This window comes from Apodemus sylvaticus, chromosome 2 (genome assembly GCF_947179515.1).
Source record: "Apodemus sylvaticus chromosome 2, mApoSyl1.1, whole genome shotgun sequence".
Taxonomy (NCBI): domain Eukaryota; kingdom Metazoa; phylum Chordata; class Mammalia; order Rodentia; family Muridae; genus Apodemus; species Apodemus sylvaticus.
This window is the reverse complement of record NC_067473.1, coordinates 144,877,483-144,903,287: the sequence shown is the minus strand read 5'-3', so window position 1 is coordinate 144,903,287 and position 25,805 is coordinate 144,877,483. Positions and strand designations below refer to the sequence as shown.

Genomic DNA, 25,805 nt, shown 5'->3' with positions numbered 1-25,805 from the left:
AGCACTTTCTGGCACCCCCCCCCCCACTTCCAGCTCCCATGTCCTCATCCCAGCCCCCCCCAACTTTCCCATGACTCCTTCTCAGGGCCCCCAATAGGAGGCCTTTAAGTCGCCGCCCCAACACTATCATGACCCCCTCCTAGCTCCCCAGTCAGCCCCCAGGTCCCCAGCTCCGCCTCAGGCCCCGCCCTTGCGAGTTCCTAGACTCAGGGCTGCTTCTTGCGTGCGTCCCCAGCTCCCGCCCCGCGGCCCGGTGGTCAGTCCTGGGCCGGCGGCCCCTTGTCAGCCGCTGCCGCCGGCCCCGCCCCCGGGCACCATGCTGCCCTCGCAGGAAGCCTCCAAGCTCTATCATGAGCACTACATGCGGAACTCGCGGGCCATCGGCGTGCTGTGGGCCATCTTCACCATCTGCTTCGCCATCATCAACGTGGTGGTCTTCATCCAGCCCTACTGGGTAGGCGACAGCGTGAGCACTCCCAAGCCTGGCTACTTCGGCCTCTTCCACTACTGCGTGGGCAGCGGGCTAGCGGGCCGCGAGCTCACCTGCCGGGGCTCTTTCACCGACTTCAGCACCATCCCGTCCAGCGCCTTCAAGGCGGCCGCCTTCTTCGTGTTGCTTTCCATGGTGCTGATTCTCGGCTGCATCACCTGCTTCGCTCTTTTCTTCTTCTGCAACACCGCCACTGTCTACAAGATCTGCGCCTGGATGCAGCTCCTGGCAGGTAGGGGAGGAGTGGGCTCAGGACCCTCAGCAAAGACGCTAGAGATGGGAGCTCTTTCTTGGAAAAGTCAGAGCTAAATTTCCTCTTCTCTGTGTTGAGACACTTCACGGCCAGCCCTCAGTAGCTGTTGGGGAGAACATTCAACAACAGAGAGCCACCTTAGGGCAGGGGACAATCTTTACAATTGGTATTTGGGTCTGTCATCTTGGAAGCACAGGGTTAACTGATGGATTAGCATTATGTTCATGTTTCAGGGGTCTCTGTTGACTGCCTTTGAGGAAGACATTTTTTTTTCCTGGGTGAGGGCTTACTATAAGTATGATCAATTCCTGAGGGGACGATGTGTTGATGCAGAAATTGGGGAGTAGAGAGACATGTCTTGGACCTTGAACTAACATTGTTGGCTTTTTTGAGGTTTGGTTTCCCATCTGTAAAATGATGCAGAGGAGTAATCCTGTCCTGAGAGTCGGGAGGCTATCTGTGGTGTTAGTACTGGGAAGATGTGTGTGGAAAGCTTGCAACATAAACCTCTGAAGAGAAGGCTTCCATCCTTTCAAATGTACCCCTGACCCTTATTCAGGAAGTGTTCTGTGCCACAGTCAGTGGTGACGAGACCTTGGAAATCTCTGAACTGTTTGGTTGGAATAGTCATCTTCCCCTAAGGCTCAGGGAAAGAAAGGCCTTTGGGGAACGAGAAATGCTGAGACAGTTTCCCCTGATCCATTAGAGTCCTGCGTCCCCACCCACTCTTCGATCGCAGTCACATTTTGAAAACTCAGCAACTTGGATATTTGCCTAATTGCGGGAAAGGAAAAGAGAGTTGGGCCTGGCAAGGTGGGGCCTGGGGACAGCGGGGTGGGGCAGAAGACGGGTAGAGTCTAGGGGGGAGTTTGAAGCCTTCCAGGGAAGGGAGAGAAAAGAGAAGGCTTGATGGTGGTGCATTAGACATGCTTCTTTGCAGAATCATCTTTAAAGCATTCAACAAGTATTCAGCCTTCCCAAAGGGCCCCTGGAAGGAAAGGTGACAGCTATCAGCTTGCAGGCAGTTCCACTGCAGGACCCACTGTAGGGACTTGGCTCTGCAGTGTGTGTGTGTGTGGGGGGGGGGTGTTCACTTGAAGCTTTCCTTCAAAAAAGAAATCTCCATCTTTTGATGAGAGATTTGATGAAGAGTGTGAGTTTTTCAAAAGGGTGGAAGTCACGCAAGGTGAAGGGCTAAGATTACAGCAGTGATCAAATTAAGACTTGTCACTTGGACTGAAGGCCAGGTGTGAGGTCAAGGCCACAACTTCAAAGGCTTCCTTCCCCAAGTGGACTTTTACAAATGTAGGGAGGAATGTCTAAGGTCTGAAGATGGCTGAGTGGAAGAAGGTAGAGTATGTTCAGATATGGACATTTTTATTTTTAATTATGTGTATATGTGTGGATCCCATGGAGCTGGAGTTACAGGGAGTTGTTAGCTCTCTGATATGAGTACTGGGAACTGTGTTCTGGTCCTCTGTAAGAGCAGATAGCATTCTTAACCGTGGAGCGGTCTCTCCAGCCCTCAGATGGGGACCTGTCTTAATGGGACTCTTTAAGAACCATTGAAAGGAACAGACAAAGAGAAATAAAGGGAGTGGGGATATTGTCCCATGTTTTCCAGTGTTGTGCAGAGGTGACGGCATGTGTTTCCATTGTGTTCTCCCCTGGAGGCAAGCTGGAAAGATATATGCTCATCTGGAAACCCAACTCATCAACTTTAATTTGGACCATGCAGATGGGTGCTGACCTCCTGGTCCTCCAGTCCTCCGTAATCCGTGTGAGATTCCATCCTGGGGTTTGATGGACAGTCCGACTGTACAATCACTGAAATTTACCAATCTTAGTGATCACCACCTTCAAACTCCACCTTCACTTCCTGTTTCAGAGAGGCAACTACCGCAGGCCCATGAAAGACTTATTCAAAGCCACAGCACCAGTGGGGGAGCAAATTCAGTCTATGGGCGGGCCTTGTTTGCTTGGTTGGTTGGTTTTTAGCCTCCTGGTCCAAAACCCTTTCCTTTTCCTAAGGATTGAGGAAGCAGTTGGCAGAGTTAAGAACTTGGTTGGATTTTCCTCAGTGTTTTCTGAGTTCTCTAGATAAGTGACTGATATACATTGCTCAATAAAGAGGCTCTAGGAAACAGGCCAGCTTTGGACTGCAAGGTATGTGTGAAAAATGTCTCAACTTACAACTTTTTACTTTTTCATGACATTTACTCGGATCTCTCTCTCTCTCTCTCTCTCTCTCTCTCTCTCTCTCTCTCATTGTGTGTGTGTGTGTGTTTATGCTGTGGTACATGCATGGAAGTCAGAGGAGGACTTGGTTCTCTTTGGTTCTCTGCAGGAGTTGGTTCTCTTTTCCCATCTCATGGGACCTCAGTTGGGATTTGTGTTTTAAGGTCTGGTGGCAAGTGCTTTTGTCCATTGAGCCATCTTGCCAACCTCCCTCACGGTCTTAAATAAGCCTTTTCCGTTTTAATCCCAGTTTTCTCATCTGGCGCTGAGGGGCGATGTATCTTTCAGCCTGTAGACTCCTGTAAATAACTCTTTGTCTTGAGATCACTATGCTCAGAAGTGAGCCCTCATCCAAAGTGACAGCACAGGATCAAAGCCTGCCTTGTTATATAGGAATTAGAGTGCTTGTCACTTGATTCTTGTTTCTTTGGACTTCCTACCCTCAAGCATTTTGAAGAACATCTCATTGGGAAACTATAGATCTCTCTCTCTCTCTCTCTCTCTCTCTCTCTCTCTCTCTCTCTCTCCCTCCCTCTCCCTCTCCCTCTCCCTCTCCCTCTCCCTCTTCCTCTCTCTCTCTCCCCCCCTCTCTCTCTCAAGCAGGGCCTCACTACTTAGCTCAGGTTGTCCTGGAACTCACTATGTTGACCAGGCTGGCCTCAAACTCACAGACACCTGGTGTCATCTTGCCTCCCAAGTGCTTGGACAAAAGGTGTGAGCCACCATGCCTGGCTATGTTTTGTTTTCATTTCTTACCTACTCTGTGGCCATCCTGTGTACAATGCTCCAATGCTGGGTGTCCTAGTCACTGTTCTATTGCTTCGAGAGATACCATGGTCAATACAACTCTTATAAAAGAAAGCATTTAATTGAGGGCCTGCTTACAGTTTCAGGGGTTAGTCTGTTATCATCATGGTGGGAAGCACGGTGACATATATGGCAGGCCTGATGCTGGAGAACTAGTTGAGTACTACGTCCTGAGCTGTAGGCAGAAAGAGAAAGAGACTGGCATACACTTCTGAAAACTCGAAGCCCACTCCCAACGACACTCCCTTCCCTTAACAAGGCCACACCTTCCAATCCTTCTAATCCTTTGAAATAGTATCACCCCTTGGACTAAGCATTCAAATATAGGAGCCTATGAGGGCCCTTCTATTCACATCAGCATAATAGGGTGCACAGGCCAGCCCTGACTGTATCAGTGTTGCATTAGTGAATGGAAGCCCAGACTTCCTCTTGGATTAGTTTGAGTAATGTTGAGTCCAGATTTGAATTCTTCACATCCCTCCCTGCCTCTTCTGCCTGTGGTTACTGATCTGTAGTCTGTTGTGTGTCTGATCTGTCTGTCCCTGTTGCCTATGTTTGTCCTGTGCCTCTGTGCTTGAATCTGTGCCTGTGTGTCTGTGTCCCTCACAGAAGGCTTTGCTTTTTATTTATTGAATAGCATTAAGAATATTGTATGGGGGAGATGAGAAATTCCTTACATAAATCTTAATAGTGTTTTAGAAGGGAAAACCTCAGCTGCTTGAAAATAGCACTAAATAATGCAAACAGAAGTGATCAACCTATATCTACATGTGGCTTCCAACATTTGTGAAATATTTATTGTATAAATGTCAACCTGTTGACTGCATTCAGCAAGTGATTACCACAACACATACATATGTGCTCAGTACATACAAACATACATACATACATACATACATACATACATACATACATACATAAAATATTCTGGTTCAGTAGCATATAAAAACTTAAGATTAAAGCTATATATTATTTTAGGTTGTTTGTTATAACATCTGGTTGCATGGGAAATCCAAGATATAACAAGATTGGTTACATTGTTCTTTTAAAGGTAGTTTAACAGTAAACTAGAAGCACACAGTAGGACAGCAGGTTAAGTACATAGTCTTAAATAATCTCAAGGCATATTATTGACTCAGCTGCAAGGTCCCAATAAAGTTCTGTCCCTTTGTGGTCCAGAGACATTTTTAGAAAAATATGCCACCACATCCGACCCCGAGAATCTTAAGCCTTTCTGCCTTTCTACTTGGGCCTCGATATTGTCAGCAGCCCTGGAGTGATGGGTGACAGAAACTCAGCTCAGCCCATCATAAATAAAATGAAATGAGCAGTATTGGGTTTAATTGTCTCATATGATTTGAAAGTCAGGAGTTTCTGGCTTCAGGGTGGCTCCAGATGCTCAGGTGACACCTGAGGGTCCCTCCTCTATCTCTCGGTCCCTGTGCTGGCTCATTTAAAACCCACCACTTCTTCTTCATTTTCAATTTTATTTATTTTTATTTTATGTACATTGGTGTTTTGTCTGCATGGATGTCTGTGTGAGGGAGTCAGATCCCCTGGATACAGACAGCTGGAAGCTGTCATGTGGGTGATGGGAACTGAACCCAGGTCCCCTGGAGGAGCAGCTAATGCTCTTAACCAACCATTAAGCCATCGCTCCAGCCCCTAGCCCACTGCCTCTTAAAGGTAAAAAATAAAGCTACCAGTGGCTCCAACTTCACATAACTCAAGCTTAGCAGCCTAGTGTGGTGGTATGCAACTTTAATCCCAGCACTGGGGAGAGAGATAAAGGCAATAGGATCTGTGTGAGTTCGAGGCCATCTGGTCTGCACAGTGAGTTCTAGGGCAGTCAGGCGGGTTAGAGAGATGGCTCAGTGGTTAAGAGCACCGACTGCTCTTCCAGAAGTCCTGAGTTCAATTCTCAGCAACCACATGGTGGGTCACAACCATCTGTAATGGGATCTGATGCCTTCTTGTGTTTCTGAAGAGAGCAATGGTGTACTCATATACACAAAATAAATAAAGAAATCTTTAAAAAAAAAACAAAACAAAAAAACCTGAACTCTAGGGCAGTCAGGGCTACAAAGAGAAACCCTGTCTCAAAACAAATACACACACACACACACACACACACACACACACACACACACACACACACACACACAGACTCCTGCCTCCTGCCTCCTAATGAATAATGGTGACTTTATCCAAGACCCAAATGTACCCATCCCTGCACCATGGCTCAGAAGCGAGAAAGGTGAGTCCCACAGAGACTGTAAAAGAGGGAATACGATGACGCAGGCAGGTATCCCCACCCCACCCCACCCCCAGGGACTCGAATGTGTGCTGAACCACAAATGTTGTAGATACACAGTCGAGGCTGACGGTGGCTTAGCTGGGAATCAAGACTGGAGATGGGTAGTGTGGGCAGGTACAGGCTGTAGGCGAGTCCAGTGTGAGCTCGGGAGGTCCTGGATGGACAAGCACATCTGACTTGTGTGTAGTGTCTCTGTCAGAGCAACAGATTCGAGATGGACAGATGAGGGCCACAGAGTGGCAGAGAGGGCAGGGGAGTTTGAACTTTAATGAGTGAGCAGTTAGAAGTTACTATGACTGTTACAACTCAAAAAAACTACTAGCTTTGACTATGATCCCAGAGCAGGGTCAGCCTCATCGACATGGTGACTTAGGCACCAACACGGGCTATGTGAGATTCTGTCTCAAAAAGAAAAAAAAAAATGTTAGCTAATCTAAGACATTACTGAGCTTTAGACTGTGTGCTAAGAGGCCATTTGTCCCAGGCCATAGATGTGCTGGGTCACAGAGCCATTATTGTGACTCAGTCCTCCTACCTGAAGTCGGAGAATGACTTTGTGAAGTTGATTCTCCTCCTATCCCTACGTACCTTCTGGAGACAGATCTCAGCTCGCCAGGTTTTGAGGCCAGTGACTTCCTCTGGCTGTCTTGTCTGCCAGTTTCTGTGCCGGATGTCTTCACACTGCTGCCCTGCCCTTGTGTTACAATGGCCTGTCCAATCTCACACGTCTGGTACAGAGGGGAAGTGGGGTCTCAGTGTGAATAGTAATGAGTCCAGAACCTTCTGCTGCTCAGCTGGAACAAGGGAAATGAATTCACAGTCCATGGGTTAGAGTTGTAAGAGACAAAAATGGGGGGGGGGGAGCTAGTGTGTGGTGGCATATCCCAGTACCAGAAAGACCTGAGGCAGGAGGATGGTGAGACTCTATGTAAACAAAGCAGAAGAGCTGGCAGTTGATCTTATCTTCACCACTGCCTGTCTACCATGCATGAGGCCTTGGGTTCAACTCCCAGTGAACACAGATATAACGAAATAGAGGAATGAGCCGATACTTCCCAGAGATGTGGTCTCGGACAAGTGGCTTTGCCTCTCTAATTCTGTTTCCTCATCTGCAAAATAGTATTGCACCTGCTTCCAAGGATGACAAGAAAGGGTGGATCAATGTTTTTTTAATGTGACTCCCGTGTGTAGTCGGCACTTGAGACAGTCTGAGGGAAGCCATTTGGGAAGGCTTGGCTGCTGAGTCCGAACTCATTGCGATGACCATGAGCCTTGGAAGTCATCAGCCTCCAGCAGAAGGGGGAAGCTATTGGCTTGCCTAGCTCCCGTATGAAGGAAGGAAGGTGCCCAGAGAGAGGACCAGCTGAACGGTCACACCGGTGGGACCCTGGGCTTCGCCATCCCCAGGAGGAAGATGAGCCTCGCCCTGGTTCAGCCAGTCCTGAGTGTGTGCACACGCTGCACTTCATCTGTATGCAGAGCCTGGCAGGGGAGACGGAAGCTGAGAGCTCGCTAGTGCTAGTGCCGTGCAGAGCTTCAAGCTGTGGCTATCACTAGGGTCGCAGGCTTTGGGATCAGAGGTCACCAGCGTTGCTGTAACAGGAACTTGTGCCCCTTTCTATGTCTTTGGACTTTGGGTCAGGTTGCCTTTGGGAATGAATGATTTAATTATTTAGATAGGCTCTTGATAGGCAGCCCCAGTTATATTTTAGCTTGCCGTGGTCCTCCTGCCTCAGCCTCTCTAGATGTAGGAATATAGGCCCACATTGTCACATATGGATTGGTTTTAGATTTTATTCATATAATAAAATTCAGCTGTTTAGTTACATCGAATACACATTGATAGATAAAAATGTAGGATTCTTTAGTTACATTGCTAGCACATCTAGCTTCCCTCCCCCACCTCTCTCTCTTTCTCTTCTCTTACTTCCTTCACACTTGTCTCCTTCCTCTCACACTGACCCTTTATTGAAAGGCTCCTCCATACATCACTGTGCTGGGCTCTGGGAATTCTGGGTAACAGACCTTGCTCAGTGTCTTAGAGTTCAAGAGACGAGAGGGGTCTCCTCCTGTAGCATACACACGAAGTGACTGGGTCACAGAGGTGCTCTAGGGTGCACAGTTAAGGACAGATGAACATACACGCTGAATACTCAGACAGGTAACATACTAAAATAAAATAAATAATTTCTTTTCATTTTAGAAAAGTTGAGAAGGTACTCACCTTTCTCGGCTTCCGGCATTTACATGACCAGTGCCTTAGGTGCCTACAGGCAGGGTGTGAGCTGCCACGCCTCCCTAGCATGTGGGCGTTATTCTTTTTTTTATATTCTTTTTTTTATTCGATATATTCTTTATTTACATTTCAAGTGATTTCCCCTTTTCTGGCTCCCCACTCCCCGCAAGTCCCATAAGCCCTCTTCCCTCCCCCTCATCCCCCATCCACCCCTTCCCACTTCCCTGTTCTGGTATTCCCCTATACTGCTGCACTGAGCCTTTCCAGAACCAGGGGCCACTCCTCCATTCCTCTTGGACATCATTTAATATGTGGATTATGTCTTGGGTATTCCAAGTTTCTAGGCTAATATCCACTTATCAGTGAGTGCATACCATGATTGATCTTTTGAGACTGGGTTGCCTCACTTGGTATGATGTTCTCCAGATCCATCCACTTATCTAAGAATTTCATGAATTCATTGTTTCTAATGACTGAATAGTACTCCATTGTGTATATATACCACATTTTTTTGTATCCATTCCTCCGTTGATGGACACCTGGGTTCTTTCCAGCTTCTGGCTATTATAAATAGGGCTGCTATGAACATAGTGGAGCATGTGTCTTTATTGCATGCCGGGGGATCCTTTGGGTATATGCCCAGGAGTGGTAGAGCAGGGTCCTCCGGAAGTGTCATGCCCAGATTTCTGAGGAACCACCAGACTGTTCCAAAGTGGTTGTACCATCTTGCAATCCCACCAGCAGTGGAGGAGTGTTCCTCTTTCTCCACATCCTCGCCAACACCTGCTGTCTCCTGAGTTTTTAACCTTAGCCATTCTGACTGGTGTGAGGTGAAATCTCAAGGTTGTTTTGATTTGCATTTCCCTAATGACTAATGATGTTGAACATTTCTTAAGGTGCTTCTCAGCCATCCAGAGTTCTTCATGTGAAAATTCTTTGTTTAGCTCCTTCCCCCCACTTTTGGCCCCTAGGTGTTTAAACTGCTCTGGGATTAAAACAGTTGCTAATGATGAAGCACATGGAATGGGATGTAAGGGGAGAAGGAAAGCAAGAAGCTTTCAGAAAAATAACCCAGCTTTGCCACTGCGCCCCCAGCTCAGATCTGATCTAAGTGACACAACAGGGTCTTGGGCCAGAAGGCTGCACTCAGCATCCAGTAGGTGCCTAGTGAGTGTATATTGCTTTGTTGTTGTTTTGTTTTGGGTGCTTTTTATTTTTGAGACGGCATCTTACTATATAGGCCAGCTGGAATGAACCTTGTGGCCATCCTCCTGTCTCAGCCTTTCAAGTTCTGGGAGTATAGGCATGAGCCACCATGTCCCCACAAGTGTCCTGGTCAATGGATAGATAGGTAAAGGATGACATCGGAGTCCTCACTCACTCTACCACCCTGCTCCTTTGGAGGGAGCAGATACCTGGTGCTGAATTCTGATTATCACAGTGATTGTGAGTCTATAGGGAGTTTCCATCATTTCTGAGTTTCCTTCCATATACAATGAGCAGACTCGTGGTGTCTGAGTTGGCTTTGTACTGCAGAAGCAGGATGTTACATGAGTAATTTGTTTTTTTTAAGAGATTTATTTACTCATTTATTATATGTAAGTACACTGTAGCTGTCTTCAGACACTCCAGAAGAGAGTGTCAGATCTAGTTACAGATGGTTGTGAGCCACCATGTGGTTGCTGGGATTTGAACTCAGGACCTCTGGAAGAGCAGTCAGTGCTCTTAACCCCTGAGCCATCTCTCCAGCCCACATGAGTAATTTGTAAGGAACAGAAGTTTATTTACTTATTTTGGTTTGTTCAGACAGACTTTTGCTTTGTAGCCCAGGCTGGCCTCAAAATTGTGGGCATATGTCTGCCTCCTGAGTTCTGACATGTTCTGAGATTATGGACATGTTATATTTGTATATCTTTGTTTGTTTGTTTGCTTGTTTATGACAATCTCAGGTAGTCCAGGTTGGCCTCAAATTCATTGTCTAGTTGAGGGTAGCTTTGAACTCCTGCTTTCCCTTTTTCTCCTCTTCAAGCACTAGAGTTACGGGCGTATGCTACCTTGCCTGGATGACAAAAACGATTTCCCCCTTTTTGTTTTCCTGGTGATCGTGGCTGTTCTCAGGAAGCCGGTTTTAAAGCGTGTATGTGTGTGGTGTTAGGGATTGATCCAGAATTCACACACGCTAGGCAAGCATGTTCTACTACTGAGCTCTGCGCCCAGCTCGTTCATGGTTCCCGAGGCCTGACAGTGCACGGCTGAGGAGCTGGTGACCTGGTAAGTCAGTCACACACAGAAGGCTTTACAGGACTGAGGGCAGGAGGAACAGACTTCTTTTTTTTTTTCATTTTTTTTTTTTATTGAGTATCTTCTTCATTTACATTGCCAATGGTAAAAACCTTTCCCAATTTCCCCTCTCCCAAAAGCCCCCTTCCCCAACGATTCCCTACCCCTCCTCCCACCCCCTGCCTCCATGTATATGCCCCTCTACCTGACACAATCCTACCTCCCCCCCCACCTTCCCCCCCATCTGTTTCCTTTTGTTGTGGCCTCTATTGAGCCTTTACCTGACCAAAGACCACTCCTCCCACTGATGCCTAACAAGGCATTCCTCTACCACATTTTTGGCGAGGTAACCCAGTCACAAAAGAACGCACATGGTATGCAGTCACTAATAAGCGAATACTAGTTCAAAAGCTCAAAATAAACAAGTTACAATTCACCCAGCACAGGAAGCTCAAGAAGAATGAGGACTTAAGTGAGGGTGCTATGGTTCCTCTGAGAAAGGGAACAAAATGCTCACAGGAGCAGCAAGGGACTGACTTCTGTGGGGATCTTCTTCTGCAGCGAGGGCCCATGGTCGAAACCTTTTTGCCGGGGGAGGGCTGGGGGAGGAGCTTTCCAATAGCTTCCAAGCAGTCGGCCTTGGAGCCTAGGTCTTACTTACAGGCCACGGAGGTCACTTTTGTCACTTTTCGGAGGAGTGAGCAGGCCTGGCAAGGCTTCGGAAGCTCAGGGGACTGCTGGGAGGATGGATTGTCTGAAGGCTTCTTAGGAGGCAGGGGGCGGAGAAACTGAATGTGAAAGAGACTGTCCAGGCATCAGAAGGGAGGGGAGGTCCCGCATGGGAGACCACTGGGTGTGTCTGCGGGCTGGGGCTCAGGCAGGTGCGAAGCTTTCTTTGTGGGTGCCCAAGCCTCTGAAGTAGCATCCTCAGAGCATGCAAGAGGAGAGTGGTGTTTCTGGCGTTGAAAGATGGCGTTTCCCTGAGAGGGAAATAGGGAGTTTTGGGGCCTGGGGAGATGTGGGGAGAGAATCCAATAATGGCTGCATATTTGGGTCTGCAGTCATAGAGAAGGGTGTGGATCAAAGCGGAAGATCTGGGGTATCATTGCAGGAATCTTAGTGTGACCAGAGTTGCCCGGGGACAAGGCGAGAAAGGCAAAGCGACAAGGGAAGGAAGACGAGGGAACATCTCAGGACATCACCTATCACAGGACAGGCAACAGAGCAGCCAGAGAAGGAGGCCGAGAGAGCGATTTGAGCAGTAGAAGGCCGTGTAGCAGGTGGGAAGCTGAGGAAGGTGCACAGGAGACCCCGTGTGAGCCGAGGCGCCATGTCTCCTGGGATGTGCTAAGAACAGCTGGGACTTTCCGGTGTCCGCGTTAGTGGTGGACCCTGGGCCAGTGGACGCCAGGCAGGTTTTCCTCTGCTGTGGATCTTCAAGCCTGAAAGCTTGCACTCCACAGAATTGAGTGCCTTCCCGACAAAGAAGGCTGGGCAGGATGGGGTTTGTCCGTTAATCCTTGGTACTCTGAGGCCTGAAACAGGAGGTTCATGACTTCAAAACAAGGAGAAATAAAGGAGCTGAGGGGGTCTCTTTGTGTCTTCTAAGGAGTGTGTGTGTGTGTGTGTGTGTACACGTGCACGTGCATAGGTGATAGGTATCATCCCTCAGGAGTTATCCATCTTTTTGGTTGGTTTTATTTATTTTTTTTATTTTTTAGATCAGGTATCTCATTGGGACCCGGGCTCTCCAATTAGTCTAGGCTAGCTCACCGGAGAGCCCAAGAATCTCCCCTTTCTCCATTTCCCCAGCACTGGGATTCCAAAGACATCGCTGCCAGGCTCTTTAAAAGGTTTATTTTTCTGTTCTTTTATTTTTAAAAAGTAAATAACAAGGGCACCGGGAGGAAAGCGATGCAGACAGAGTAGGCCCAAGTCTTGCAACATCAGCAAGCACACCGGGTGCCAGTGGCCGGTGTGCCAACCAAGACCATCATCAGGACGGGTGGAAACAACTGACTCGCCTGCACGCCGTCTACTCAGGAACCCACGTCAGCTATAAGGAAACATGAATTAATAGTAACTACAGGAAAACCGGCTTGGTCTTAAGTGTCTGCAGTAACAGCCGTTGGGAGGTGGAGGCAGGAGGATTAGGTCCTCCTTGGCTACACAGTGGGTTTGAGGCCAGCCCATGCTACATGAGACCTTGTTTTAAAACACAATGGACAATGACCAAAAGAAAAGTAGAGAAGTCCGGCTGCCGGAAAGTCCCCCAGCACACGCCAGACTCAGCGATAGTGTCGGTCTCCGGATCCAGTAGCTGTCCGCCACGGGCAGCGCATGTTCCTCACACTTACCTGGACCATTCACCATGGCCCAGATTCTGGAACCAAAGCCATACTGCTGTTACAATTACAAAGCTAGAAACCACACTGTATCTGTGCTCAGAACAAAACTGACTTAAGCCAGAAGCAACAGAAAGAGAGATGGAAGATTTGATAACATTTGAACATCAGAGAAAGCTTTAATTTTTTTTTTAAAAGATAGGGTCTTACTGTACAGTCCAGGCTAGCCTCCCAGGACTTGCTAAGTAGACCAGGCTGGACTAAAACTCACAGAGATGGCCATTTCTGTCAAGCAATATGTAGATCAATAAATGAACTAACCAACAAATAAAAGGAATTGTGAAGTATTTGTAAGTACATGAAAACACAATAGGATTTGAGAGGTGAAGAACTAGTAGGGAAGTTTGTACCATTGACTATATACACAAGAAACAAAGATTAATCCGTATTACAGTGCTGGGGATGGAACCTAGAGACTTGAGCTTGCTAAACAACCCTACCACGAGCTACGTGCAGAGTGTAACATGTTGTTGTGTGTTGGTTTGCTTGTTTTATGGCTTTTCAAGACAGGGTTTCTCTGTATAGCCCTGGCTGTCCTAGAACTCACTCTGTAGACCAGGCTGGCCTCAAACTCAGAGATCCACCTGCCTCTGCCTCCCCAGTGCTAGGATTAAAGGTGCCATTATTGCCCAGCTTAAAAACATTTTTTTAAACTGGTCATTCAAGCCTCTGTATCAATAAACTAGAAATAAAAAAAAAACAAGTTGAATTAGTTACATTCTAGGGCATGGAAATGCTGTAGTTCATATAACAAGCTCCCTTGTAATAGTCGTGTTCATACCTGTGTGGTAAGGATGGCCATGCAGTCAGCCTATTGTATGTATTTTTTTCCTGTACATGTACAGGAGAGAACTATGTACAAAAGTGGGGAGGAGGAGAGAGGGGAGGGGAGGAAAAAGATTTCCAGCTTCTCTTGCAGCTAGATGTGGCTTCAAAAACAAACAAAGAAACAAACAAAGAAAGAAACAAACAAACAGGTATCAATGGATTTAGGGGTAAGCATGCTCAAAAGAGCGAACACCATATTAATGCTGGTTACCACCCAGCCTACCTTGTAGCTTGAGAAGTAGATACCACCATTCTTAGGCTCATAAAACAGAGGATCAGAGAGGTGAAGAAACTTCCCCAATGACATACTGCTAAAAGTTTGTTAATAGACAAAAATGGCCAAGTGGTGGTGGCACACACCTTTAATCTTGGTGCTTGGAACGTGGAGGTAGGTGAATCTCTGTGAGTTTGAGGCCAGTGTTCTAGGACAGCCAGGACTACACACACAAAACAAACCTCAAAAACCAACAAAAAAACCCCCCATCAAACAAATAGCAACAACAACAACAACAAACTCTCAGTCTTGAAATCCAATAAACAAAAACAAAATGATTAAAAATTAAAAGGAACATTATTACATCTGCTAGAACTAGGTTTGTGTGCAATTGGAAGACCTTAAGTAAGTATGGTTTATTAATCTAAGATTTAGTTTCTCTTTAAGAAGTGTTTTTTATTTTTAATTTTTTAAAATTTTACTTTTTGAAGATTTATTTTTATTCATGTGTCTGTGTGTCTCTGTGTGTGTCTGTGTATGGTCCCCAAAGAGACTAGAAGACAGCATCCGATCCACGAAGCTGGATCATAGAAGGTTCTAAGTGCCCAGTGTGGGCGCTAAGAACCAAACTCTCTCCAGCCCTGATTCTAGACTCCGATGTAAAACAAATGTCCGTGAATTAGGCAACCCAGAACCAGTACAATAGTTCCCGAAGTTGTTGAAGACTTTCAGCTCTCTGCTCCAGCACTCCTAGGCCGTGACCCTGATCTTCATTGCAAAACTGATTGCAAGATCCCTTGACCTTACATTTGTGTTCTATGCATCAAGATGGATAGAGAAATGCACGAAGAAAAAGGAAGCACAAAGTATAGTGAAGGGACTTGAGAGAGGGCCCAGTGGTTAAGAGCCCTGGCCGCTCTTGCCAAGGATCCAGGTTCAGTTCCCGGCACCCACATGGCAGTAGGTTCACATCCAGTTCCAGGACAGACTCTTCTGACTTCCATGGGTACCAGGTACACAAACGGTGCATATATGTACAGGCAAGCAAAACAAATATACACAGTAAATGAATTAAGTAAAAAATTTAAAGGCATCTGTCCCAAGATAAACAGGAAGTATCTGTCTGGGGTCGAATGCAGGCTTTGACACTTCCCAGCGGGTGACATTCACTAAGAGACTCTGACCCTCTGAGCCTCGGTTCCCTCGTCTGTAAGTGATGTTTTTGTCAACCTCACAGATTAATAAAAATATTTATTATTAACTATTGTGCATACCACCATGATGCATACTCATGGGCACACATGTCTCAGACTGGGCGTGTAGGTCAGAGGGCAGCTTTGTGGAGTCAGTTTTCTCTTCCATCTGGGAGTCACAGTCAGGTCACCAGGCTTGCGTGGCGAGCCCCTTTACCTGGAGAATCATATTGCGGACCCTTAATCTTTTTTTTATAGGATTTAATGAAACAGTGAAACAATGCAGGAACTTAGTACTCTGGCCTATAGTTAAATGCTCAATGCTATTTATCTTTGGATACAAGATCTTGCAATGTAGTCTAGGCTAGCCTCAGACTCATGTCTTTTCATTGTCCCTAGTTCTGGGATAATAAATGTGGGTCATCATGCCCATCTTCAATGTCATTGTTAAAGACAAATTATCATCATCATCATCGTCATCATCATCATCATCATTATTGCAGTACTAGGCACTGAACTTGGGCTTTATGCAAGCACTTTGCCACTGAGCTATACTCCAGTGTGATATTATCAGTCTAATTTGTCATAATGCCTCCTGGCTGCCTGCAGTCCCAGATACCAGTAGGCTCTAGGGTCAACGACTGGTCTATCCCACGACCACTCCACACCAGTGGTTTTTAGTAAGCAATCATCACTCTCAGGATGCTAGTCAAATGTTTGGCCAGCATCCCCTGAAACAACAGTCCCTATTTGCTCCTATGGTCTAGTGTGGGTGGAGGCCCGGGATGAAGTTGAGCATCCAACAGTGGACAGGGACAGGGCAGCCTCTGCCTGCCCTGTCTGTAGGCTGAAGGTTGCGAGCACTTGCCACATGCTTGCCCTGCATCTGAGTATCAGACTCAGGAGCAGCTGATGTTTCGACCAACATCTGACTTCCAAAAGAGGCTCATAGTGCACAGACCTCAGTGACCTCATCCGGCAGGTGTACGCGCTGAAACCTGTCTTGTCTGTGGTAGGCCATTCCCCATACTTGAGACGCTTGGGCGAGGCTGACTTATTCCGGTTCCCTCTCTCCCTCCAGACCCAAGAAAACCCATCTCACTCAGCCTGGCTTTTCTTGAGTGGTTTGGCCTCTGGTTCTCTTCTGTTTCTGGAGAAGCCCCTGAGGTCCCGTAGCCATCATCTGGAGCTCTACGGAGCCAAGGAGGTAGGGAGGCTGTCTTGGCATTCTCCAGCTGCCCCTGATGCTCTGGCCTCTGTTCCCAGCCTGTTTCCTTCGAGACAGCCCTTCGCATACATGACAAGCAGTGGGTGACTTGATTTTACGCCTCCTCCCGTACTGAAGATAGACATCATGCCTGCCTCTGTCTATGACACACTGCTCCTGTGGGCCCAGCATGGGGTCAAGGATCCCAGAAATTCATTTGTGAGATGTTCAAGCGGAGAAGAAGAGAGGGGGGGAGGGAGAGAGAGAGGGAGAGCGAGAGGGAAAGAGAGAGAACACAGGATGAGGAGATAGATACAGGGATGGAGGAAGAAAGGAAGAATAGAAGGGTCAAATGTTAACTAAAAGGAAGGTTTGGAGCTCAGGTCTTTGAGCATAGGGTGGGGGAGGAGGGAAGGAAAAGATGGAAACAAAGGCAGTGAAAAAGATGGAGAGAGAGAGAGAGAGAGAGAGAGAGAGAGAGAGAGAGAGAGAGAGCACTCAAAAGCGCAGGGAGGGGAGAACATCTCACTGAGCTCTCAGTGCCCGCGTTGGATTGGAAAGGCGGAGGAAGCTAGGGCTCCGGGATACAGGAGTGGTTTCCATGGAGACGAGGATGCACCAGGAGCGAGCAAAAACAGACTACAGTGAGGCCAGCCACTGTGGCACCTAGGGAGAGAGGAGGGCTAGGAAGCAACTGAAGGGATGGATGATGTGTCTGTTTGTCCCCTGTCAGCTTCTAATCCCACTGCTGCCTTTGCTGGAGAGCCTGAGCCCAGGGAGGCAGAGACAAAGCAAGGGCATCCAGGGAGAACGCGGTCCGCAGTCCACGGCTCCTCCTCCTTCTCCTCCCTGTCCATGGCGATGATAGAGCACCTCAGGGCTTAGTCCCCTGCCTACTTCTTGCTTTCCATGATATCAAATTTAAGTGCCCATGGGTGCCTGAAGCTTCAAGGGTTAACCCGTGGTTCCTGTTCCGCCCCGTCCCCAGGGTGGGGACTTGCTGCTCTATCTGTGCACCAAGGCACACCTTCAGACTTTAATTCTCTAGCTTTCCTGGCTTGGTTCTGCTGCAGAGCTGGGCATTTCTTTTATGTCCATCACGGTGGAGGGTCCTGTCTCAGAGACTGAGGGCAGCCCTGGTAGAATGAGATATTGATGACAGTGCTGTTGGGGACATTACATCAGGCACGGAGGATGGGTGGGTGTGGGGTGGAATCCAACTTGCAGAACTCTGGGGAGGGAGGAGGGGCTTAGGGAGCACTCCCTTGTACTGGAGATGGGGGAAGGAGTGTCAAAGCCCTCCCCGCTCTCCCATTATGGGGGATGGATGGGCCACATATAGTGAATAGAACCAAGGGCAACCAAACTAATATCCTAATGTCACTGATATCCAGATTAAGCTTTTAGGCCTGGAGGAGTCAAGGGCCACACAGCTCAAAGAGCTCTGTGTAAGCTGCAGACCTAATACTGCAGTGGGACCGAGCTGACCAAGTATTTTCCGTTGCCTATTGAACCTAGGCCCTCTGATTGGCCTGCTGTGGGGTCCTGTGCCACTCATAGACAAGACAACCTCTGTTACCAAAGGAACGCAGGGAGATGATTGGCTCAGGCTTACCCTGCCTCCTCCTAGCCTAGGCTGGTATCCAGAGAGTTTGGTAGTTTAACCCAAGTGGGCAGATTGGATGAAGAAACTATTTTTTACAGGGTCATCCTGGCCTGCTCTTTCTACCTTTATCTATCTCACCTAAAACCTAATGAATTATTTCCATATTTGTGTAATTATTATTTTTGTTATGACTAGGGTTTTTGTTTTATTTGTTTATTGTCTTTTTTTTTTTTTTTGAGATGGTGTCTTGTTGGCCAAACTGGCTTTGTAACTGTGTAGGTGAAGATGACCTTGAATTATATTTTCTGTGTGAGTGTTTTGCCTGCAGGTATCATGTAGTGTACCATGTGTGTGCAGTTCCTACAGAAGCCAGAAGAGGGCGTTAGATCTTCTGGAACTGCTGTAATAGACAGTTGTTGTGAGCTGCCATGTGGGTGCTGGGAACAGAACCCAGATCCTCTGCAAGATCGGCAACTGCTTGTTATGACTAGTTTTGATATTAACAGCTAACAGTCTATGGAAGTTACTGTGCAAAACACTTTGAGGCCTTCTGTCAACATTACAATCATTTGATGATAGTCTTAAACACCCCCATTTTGCAGGTTTGGAAACTGAGGCACAACGATAAAGGAACTGAGGCTCACAAAGCTAGCAGAGAGCTGGGCCAACATTTGAATCCTAAACCCTGTACTGCAACCTTCCTTTCGCCTATATGAGCTCCGTGAGACACAGATCCAAGAGCCTCCCTGAGCTCTGCTCTAGTGCCCGGCACACAGTAGGCTCTCAGCAAAGACTGAACAAATTGGCACGTTGCTCAGTGTCTCTGAAGCACCATGGTTCCTATTCCACAGAAAGCGTAAGCCTGGCACCACAGCTAGAGGTGGAGACTCTAAGGCTGGCGCTGCTATCGTCCTCTGCAGTCTGTTTGCCGAGCATCTCCGAATAAATGCAAAGTGTCAGTGAGCCACTGTTGAATGAATAACAAAATTAAAACCAAAACCAAAGACAAACTTAAAAACTGGAGTGATGGGGGGCGGGGGCGGTGAGCGCGAGGAACCAGAGACTGTCAGGGGGCGTGGCCTGGCATCGATGGTTTCCTAAAGGCAGAGTGAAGCAGGAGAGGTCGAGGGTTCCAGTTTCTGCTTCTTTGGGTCAACGTCTCTCTCCCAATGCATGGAAAAGCAGTTACAATGCATTCAGATTGCTAGATGGGGCTGGGGGATTCTCAGGACTCAGCCCCCACCCCACCCTCTCACTTCTAGGGAGTAATAATGCCTTCTCTTTCCTTCCGACTTGACCTCTGTGTGGGTCCTGCTCCCGATGCCCCAGCCCTGTGCCTCGTCTTGGGCTGCATGATCTTCCCTGATGGCTGGGATGCTGAGACCATCCGGGACATGTGCGGGGCCAAGACAGGGAAGTACTCCCTGGGGGACTGTTCGGTGCGCTGGGCGTACATTCTGGCCATCATCGGCATCCTCAACGCGCTCATCCTGTCCTTCCTCGCCTTCGTGCTGGGCAACCGACAGACGGACCTGCTGCAGGAGGAACTCAAACAGGAGAACAAAGGCAAGTGTGTGCACCGCGGGCCAGGCCTGCTGCGGGCAGGGAAGGCAACTGCAGATGAAATAAAAGGACTGAAGCAAAAATTACACGCAGGGAGCTGGAGCGATAGCTTGGCCGATCAGAGCACTGGGTGTTCTTCAGAGGACCTGGGCTGATTGCCAACATCCACGTGAGGCCATCTTGAAGTCTAGTTCTAGGGGATGGGGGATTCGACCTCCTCTATTGGCCTCCTCTGGCACTGTACACACAGTGCACATAAATACACTCAAGCAAAATCACCCACACACTTAAGAGAAACGATTTTAAAAAGTTACGCACAGAGGCCATTAAGATGGCTCATGATCAGCTGGGCGGTGGTGGCACACACCTGTAATCCCAGCGAGAGAGAGAAAGAGAGAGAGAGAGAGAGAGAGAGAGAGAGAGAGAGAGAGAGAGAGGTTCGCACGCACTCAAGCATGCATGCATACTCACAGAGAACCTGAAAAAATAATTATCGACCAAAGGCTGAGTTTCAAAGGTTCTGGGTTCTCATCACCCCGTGCCCCACCCTGTGAAGTGAGGGGATGGAGGGGACTGAGAAACAGCACGCGGAGAGAGAAAGAGTAAGTTCAGCAGTGACAGAGCAGTGCATTTATTAAACCCCAAACCAAGCAGAACTAAGGGATGCATGGCTTAAACAAAACGCTAAAAAATGGAAGCAGGGTCTTACTCCACACCAGGCTGGCTTTGAAGCTGACAGCACTGCTCCTGCCTCAGCCTCCTCATACTTGGGTTACAGGAGAGTACCAGCATTCCCAGTACATTTTGTTGTTGTTTAGACTGTCTCTCCAAGCTGGCATTCAACTCACCATATAACCAAAGATAACCTTAATCTTCCTGTAATCACACCTTCAAGTATTCAGGTTACAGACCTACACCAACATACCAGGTCATATATATACATATATTTATATATATTTACATATATATAGTATATAATATATATAATTTGTTCTTATATAATATATGATGTTACATTTAAAATACAACAATAATATATCTAAATATATTATACTTACTTAATATATACTCAATAATATATTTACATTTATAACCAATGTATTTAATACTATATTACAAACAAAGAAATAATGGGGCTAGAGAGAGAGCTTGGTGGTGGAAAGCATCTGCAGTTCTTCTGAGGACCTGAGTTTGGTTCTTAGCATCCAGGTTGGGCATCTTTCAGCTGTCTGTTGACCCTAGATCCTGGGGAGCCAGAGGCCACTTCTGGCTGCCACGGGCGTCTGTGTGAACACATGTGGCTTACACTAACACCGAGGTACACACACAAATAAAAATTTAATAATAATATTTTTAAAATGAAATGGTAGATACAGAAGCTGGTCGTCTAGGATTGGGTCTGAAGAGGAGGAATCTGGGACATGAGACTGGTGCTTGTAGTATATGCAAATTATCAGCAGGTACAGGCTTGAGTTGTACCATACGCAAATTTATTACACTATGCTGTATAACTGGTGTATTACATATTGCATATATCAAGTAACAGTAAAGTACAACAAGGAAATAATTTAGGGCTATCAAGGTGACTTGTGCTGGGCAGTGGTGGCGCACGCCTGTAATCCCAGTACTCTGGGAGGCAGAGGCAGGAGAATTTCTGAGTTCGAGGCCAGCCTGGTCTACAGAGTGAGTTCCAGGACAGCCAAGGGGGCTATATAGAGAAACCCTGTCTCAAATAAAACCAAATCAAAACAACAACAACAAAAAAGATGGCTTGTTATGAAACCCTGATAAGCAAGCTTGATGCCTAGACCCCACTGTGGAAGGAGAGAACCGACCCCGCGGGCTGTACTCTGATCTCACACACCCTCACTCTTCACGTAGACATAAATAATGCATTTCATTTAATTTAAAAAAAGAAACAATTTCAGTCATGCATACCTTCAAATCCCTACTCTCCCGTGGCTGGCATAGGAGGGTCATGACCTCACGGCCAGGCTGAACCGCACATGAAGATCCTGTCTCGAAACAAAACGAAACAATTTACACAGAGAGCCAGACTCTCCGAGGTAACTGCTTTTATCAGATTGGTGCCCACACATATCATCTCAGGGGTTGAATGGTGGTTTATTTCATTCTTCTTTCTGTTAGGGAAGGTCTGAGGTTTCCTGATGACGCTAGAGTGTACATCTTTCTTCTGCTTCCACACACACATTCACAAGTTTTTTCCTTGCGGTCTTCAGAAATAAGATATAACGACAATGCTTGCTAATGTCCACAGAGCTGAGGCCAAGCACAGTCTTCTGTCAGCCTTCCCCCAGTGCCGAGAGAGGCATTGTGGTGATGGGTGTGTATGGGCACACGGTCCTTAGACGGAGTCTTAGAGCAGGGTTCTCCACCATTCAACCTATGTTAGCTTGTCCATTCCTTGCAGTAATTTCTTACGGTCTCTGCTCACCATACAATAGGCTTAAATGATGATATACAGAGCCGCGTGTCTCCTCACCTGGCACGAGGCCTCAGTGCTGTGCTTGAAGTTTTGGATGGCGAGCACGGACTAGAGTGGAAGTAGGGTAAGCCTAGGAATTCCTTGACCTTGAGTTTCAGTTTCCCACACTTCCTTCATAATAAACCCAGGGCGATAAGAACAGCTCCGGCTCCCGGGACTGTCACATTGAGGGGAAAGTTTGTGCATGCAAAGCAGCCAGCAGGGTCTGGTGCTTGAGAGATGCCCAAAGCTGTCAGTTCTAACAGGCCTCTGCAGGCAGGCATTATGAGCACCGTGGGGTATCAAGGGTGGGGTGAGAGATGGTGCACAGACGGAGGGAAAGCTTGCTCCAAGCTCTCCAAGTAGTGAAATCAGGGCTTGAATGTAGGTTCGAGTCCAGAGCCAAGGTGGTACTCCACAGTCACACTACCTAGCCTACAGCCCAGTGAGGCTAGAGATTTTCTGCCCCCTTTTATTACAGTCCTGGGACATTCCTCTGCTTATCTGACCTGAAAAGCTCTGACAGATCCCTCCCACAGTGCAGTTTCTTAGGCCTTGGTTTGAGGTCAGAACCTACCCCCTGGTGGCGACTTCCAGAAGTGCAAGGCTAAGGCTATGCAGAGTCTCTGATTCTACCCTGGCAATGGATGGATGAAACTCTCAGTGGCTGGTCCGTTCCGTGTCTCCTGTTTCCAGATGGCCTTCACAAGTTCATTTACTTTAAAGATGGGGCTCTGCTGTGTAGACTAGGATACACTGGAGCTCACTATGTAGCCCAAGCTGTCCCAAAATCTGTTGCAAGGCCTCACTCAGCCTCTTGAGTGTTAAGACTAGAGCCAACTTTCCCAGCTACAGCTCACTGTTAAAATGATATGGGCAGCTAATTATGGTGGTGTATACCTTAAATTTCATACACTGAAAGCGTAGGCAGGAGAGCCAGGAGATCAAGGCTAGCCTCTGCTACCTTATAAATTCGAAGCCAGCCAAGGTTATAAGAGACTTAAAAACAACCCCCTCCCGCCCAATAAAACTTCCCACACCAGTGATATGGGGGCACTCCAGCCGTCTGCATCCTTAACTGCTGCATGAAGGGACACTGTGGGTCAGTTCCAAGCCAAAGTACAAATTAAACTAAGCCACCAACATTTGCTTTGTGCCAAGTGTTTACACAGCATCTCCTTCGACCCTTCAGAATGGCCCCGTGAAGTGGGAGATAATGTTTATTTTACACGCAACAGCTCATAGGTTACGTTGATGTGCTCAAGACTGACCTGGTAACCAACAACTGGGTTCTAGTCACTTTCTGGCCATTTGTGTCTTGGGGGAGTGGCTGAGGGGGGCAGCTGGGACCTCACAGACTCTAACATTCTCTCTCTCTCTCTCTCCCTCCCCCCTCCTTCCCTCCCTCCTTCTCTCCCTCCTTTCCTCCCACAGATTTTGTGGGCACTACAGTAAGTTCCGTGCTGCGGCCAGGAGGTGATGTCTCTGGTTGGGGAGTCCTACCATGCCCTGTTGCGCACACACAGGGACCCTGAAAGCCGGGATTCCAGCCCAGGAGTTGCTGACCTCAGCACATCCCTTCTGCTGCCCTCTCATTCCTGCGTTCAAGCTCCAGACCCAAATCTCGAACTGGTTGCCCACGAACCTCCGGGCTCTGAAGAGAGGCAGGGGCTGGGCGGCAGCCTGGCAGAAGGCAGAGCCCTTGAGATCCTAAGAGCCTGATTCTGGCCCTGCCTCCATTGGACCTAGCGGAGCCTGGGTCTCCCTCTCTGGTCCCGCGGTTTCCTTCTTTCCTGTGTAGACTAGCTGGAGGTCCCTGAGGGTCTCCAGGGAAAGGAGGCTCTGCAGCGCAAGCTCCTTGGACCCCTTCAGTCTGGAGGGCTGCCTGCCGTGTCCTTCCTGTCAGTCCTGATCTCCTAAAGAGACTTACTCAAGACACTGCCCCAGGAGGGCCAGACTCTTTCCTACTTTATTTTTATTTGCTGATGATGGTCCCACCACATCTGCCACAAAGCTCCAGGTGCCACCAGCCCCCCCAATGGGGCCTCCTCTGCCTCCCTCATTCAAGCCTGCACCCAGCTCTCAAAGGAATCTGAGCCGTGCTGAGGGAGAAAGGATAGGGTCTTCCTTCCTGCTGCTGGTAGTCCCTCTCATCACCTCAGAGTCTGAGGGGGAGACACGGGCTCTGCAGGCTGTGGGAGGAGACAGCTAGTCACAGCAGCTGGAGCTCACCAATGTCCCAGCCTGGGGCTGGCCTGGCCTCTTCCCTGCTGGGATGTCTCACTGGTGACTGGGTCCTCAAGCCTGGCCTGTTTTGTACAGCATAGACTTCATGGGCCTATTGTCAGGGTTGGCGGCTGTGGAGAGGGGGCACAGAGGCGGGGACTTAGGGGTCGCCCCTCTCCTTCTCATGCCTCCTACACCCTGGGCGTCTGCCAAGGGCAGAGACTGTCGTGCGTCTTTGATACTTTTCTGCCTAACTTGAACTTGCAGGTCACCTCTGAACAGGGTACTCTTGTCCCCACCCCAGGCCCTGTGACCCTGTCCCTGCCTCCTTCTCCTCTTTGCCCACTTCTCGCCTTGTGATAAGCCCGGGGTCTGCAGCCTCATGGGCAGTGCTTGGAGCTGAGGTAGGTGTGTGTGTGTGTGTGTGCATGAGTGTGTGTGTGAGTGTGTGCGTGAGCGTGAGCGTGTGTGTGTGTGTGTGTGTGTGCAAGTGTATATGTGTATGTGTGCATATGTGCGTGTGCGAGAGTGTGTGAGTGTGTGTGTGTGTGTGTGTGCCTGTGTTAGGGAAGGGCAAATGAGAAGATCTCTCTTCTTCTCCCTCTATGGGGGGCTATTTCCTCTCCCTTAGCAGAGAGAAAATGAGGGAGATTCCAGGTAGTTTTTTTGTTATTGTTGTTGTTGTTGTTTTGTTTTTTATTTGAGTAGTTTTTGGCCATCCTTGGTTACCCTATGGATCTGGTGGCAGAGTCATCTAACATAGAGAAGCCCTCAGTCCCCAGTGGAGGGGCAGCAGACTAGCTTCAGCAACGTAATGTCTCCTAGGGCACGGCCTGCTGCCTGGTCCTTGTGTGGAGGAACGTGTGCCTCCTCTAGGCTGTCCAGGAGGCTTTATCCCTTCCCTGTGTTACATAGACCTCGGCCAGAGTGGGAGGGAGGCCAGTCCGTTAGTTTGCTGTCCTTGTGTTCGTTTTCATAGGACTTGGAGCTGAGTTAGGATTCCAGAGCAAGGCCCACGCCCCAAGGCCGCCCCAGCAGGACCCTAACTGGACTCTCATGCTGGTTCCTGGCAGGATTCCTGACCCTTGGAACTTTCCAGATCCCATCTCCACATTTTCTCCTCTCTCCTCCAGGGTAGACACCTCCTCCCAAGCTGTGGCCACTGCCCGGGTGTTTCCCCAACACTTGTCCCCACCTGGTCCTTTCCTGGAGCCAGAGTACTAGAGTCATCTTCAGCAGGTAGCCAGGAGACTGGGAGTGGACAGGGAGGGTGGGGAAGCCATGTCTGAAGGCGAAGGGAGCAGGAAGTTGCTCCTCAACTCAACCTGAGGAGAGAGAGGGTCCAGATAGTGGTGAGGGGGGCAGGGGTGGTGACTGGGAAATAAGCAAGAGCAAAGAAAAGACAGGAGACAGGCTTGGAAAGGGAGGGATGGTGGGGAGAGAGAGAGAGATGGGTG

General features: G+C 48.2%; 1 protein-coding gene across 1 annotated transcript; it reads left to right on the top strand.

The window, feature by feature from the left end:
* Positions 1–264: 264 nt before the first annotated feature.
* Positions 265–25,645, top strand: Lhfpl4 (LHFPL tetraspan subfamily member 4). The gene is made up of 3 exons (XM_052174507.1): positions 265–722; positions 19,404–19,640; positions 23,557–25,645. Exons 1-3 carry the CDS (start codon positions 317–319, stop codon positions 23,655–23,657), a joined length of 744 nt encoding a protein of 247 aa, XP_052030467.1. The 5' UTR covers positions 265–316; the 3' UTR covers positions 23,658–25,645.
* Positions 25,646–25,805: the final 160 nt, after the last annotated feature.

Coding starts and splice junctions, on each gene's coding strand:
- Lhfpl4 (XM_052174507.1), top strand. CDS start 317: ATGCTGCCCTCGCAGGAAGCCTCCAAGCTCTATCATGAGCACTACATG. Junction 723..19,403: donor CTGGATGCAGCTCCTGGCAG/GTAGGGGAGGAG, acceptor CCGATGCCCCAG/CCCTGTGCCTCGTCTTGGGC. Junction 19,641..23,556: donor ACTCAAACAGGAGAACAAAG/GCAAGTGTGTGC, acceptor TTCCTCCCACAG/ATTTTGTGGGCACTACAGTA.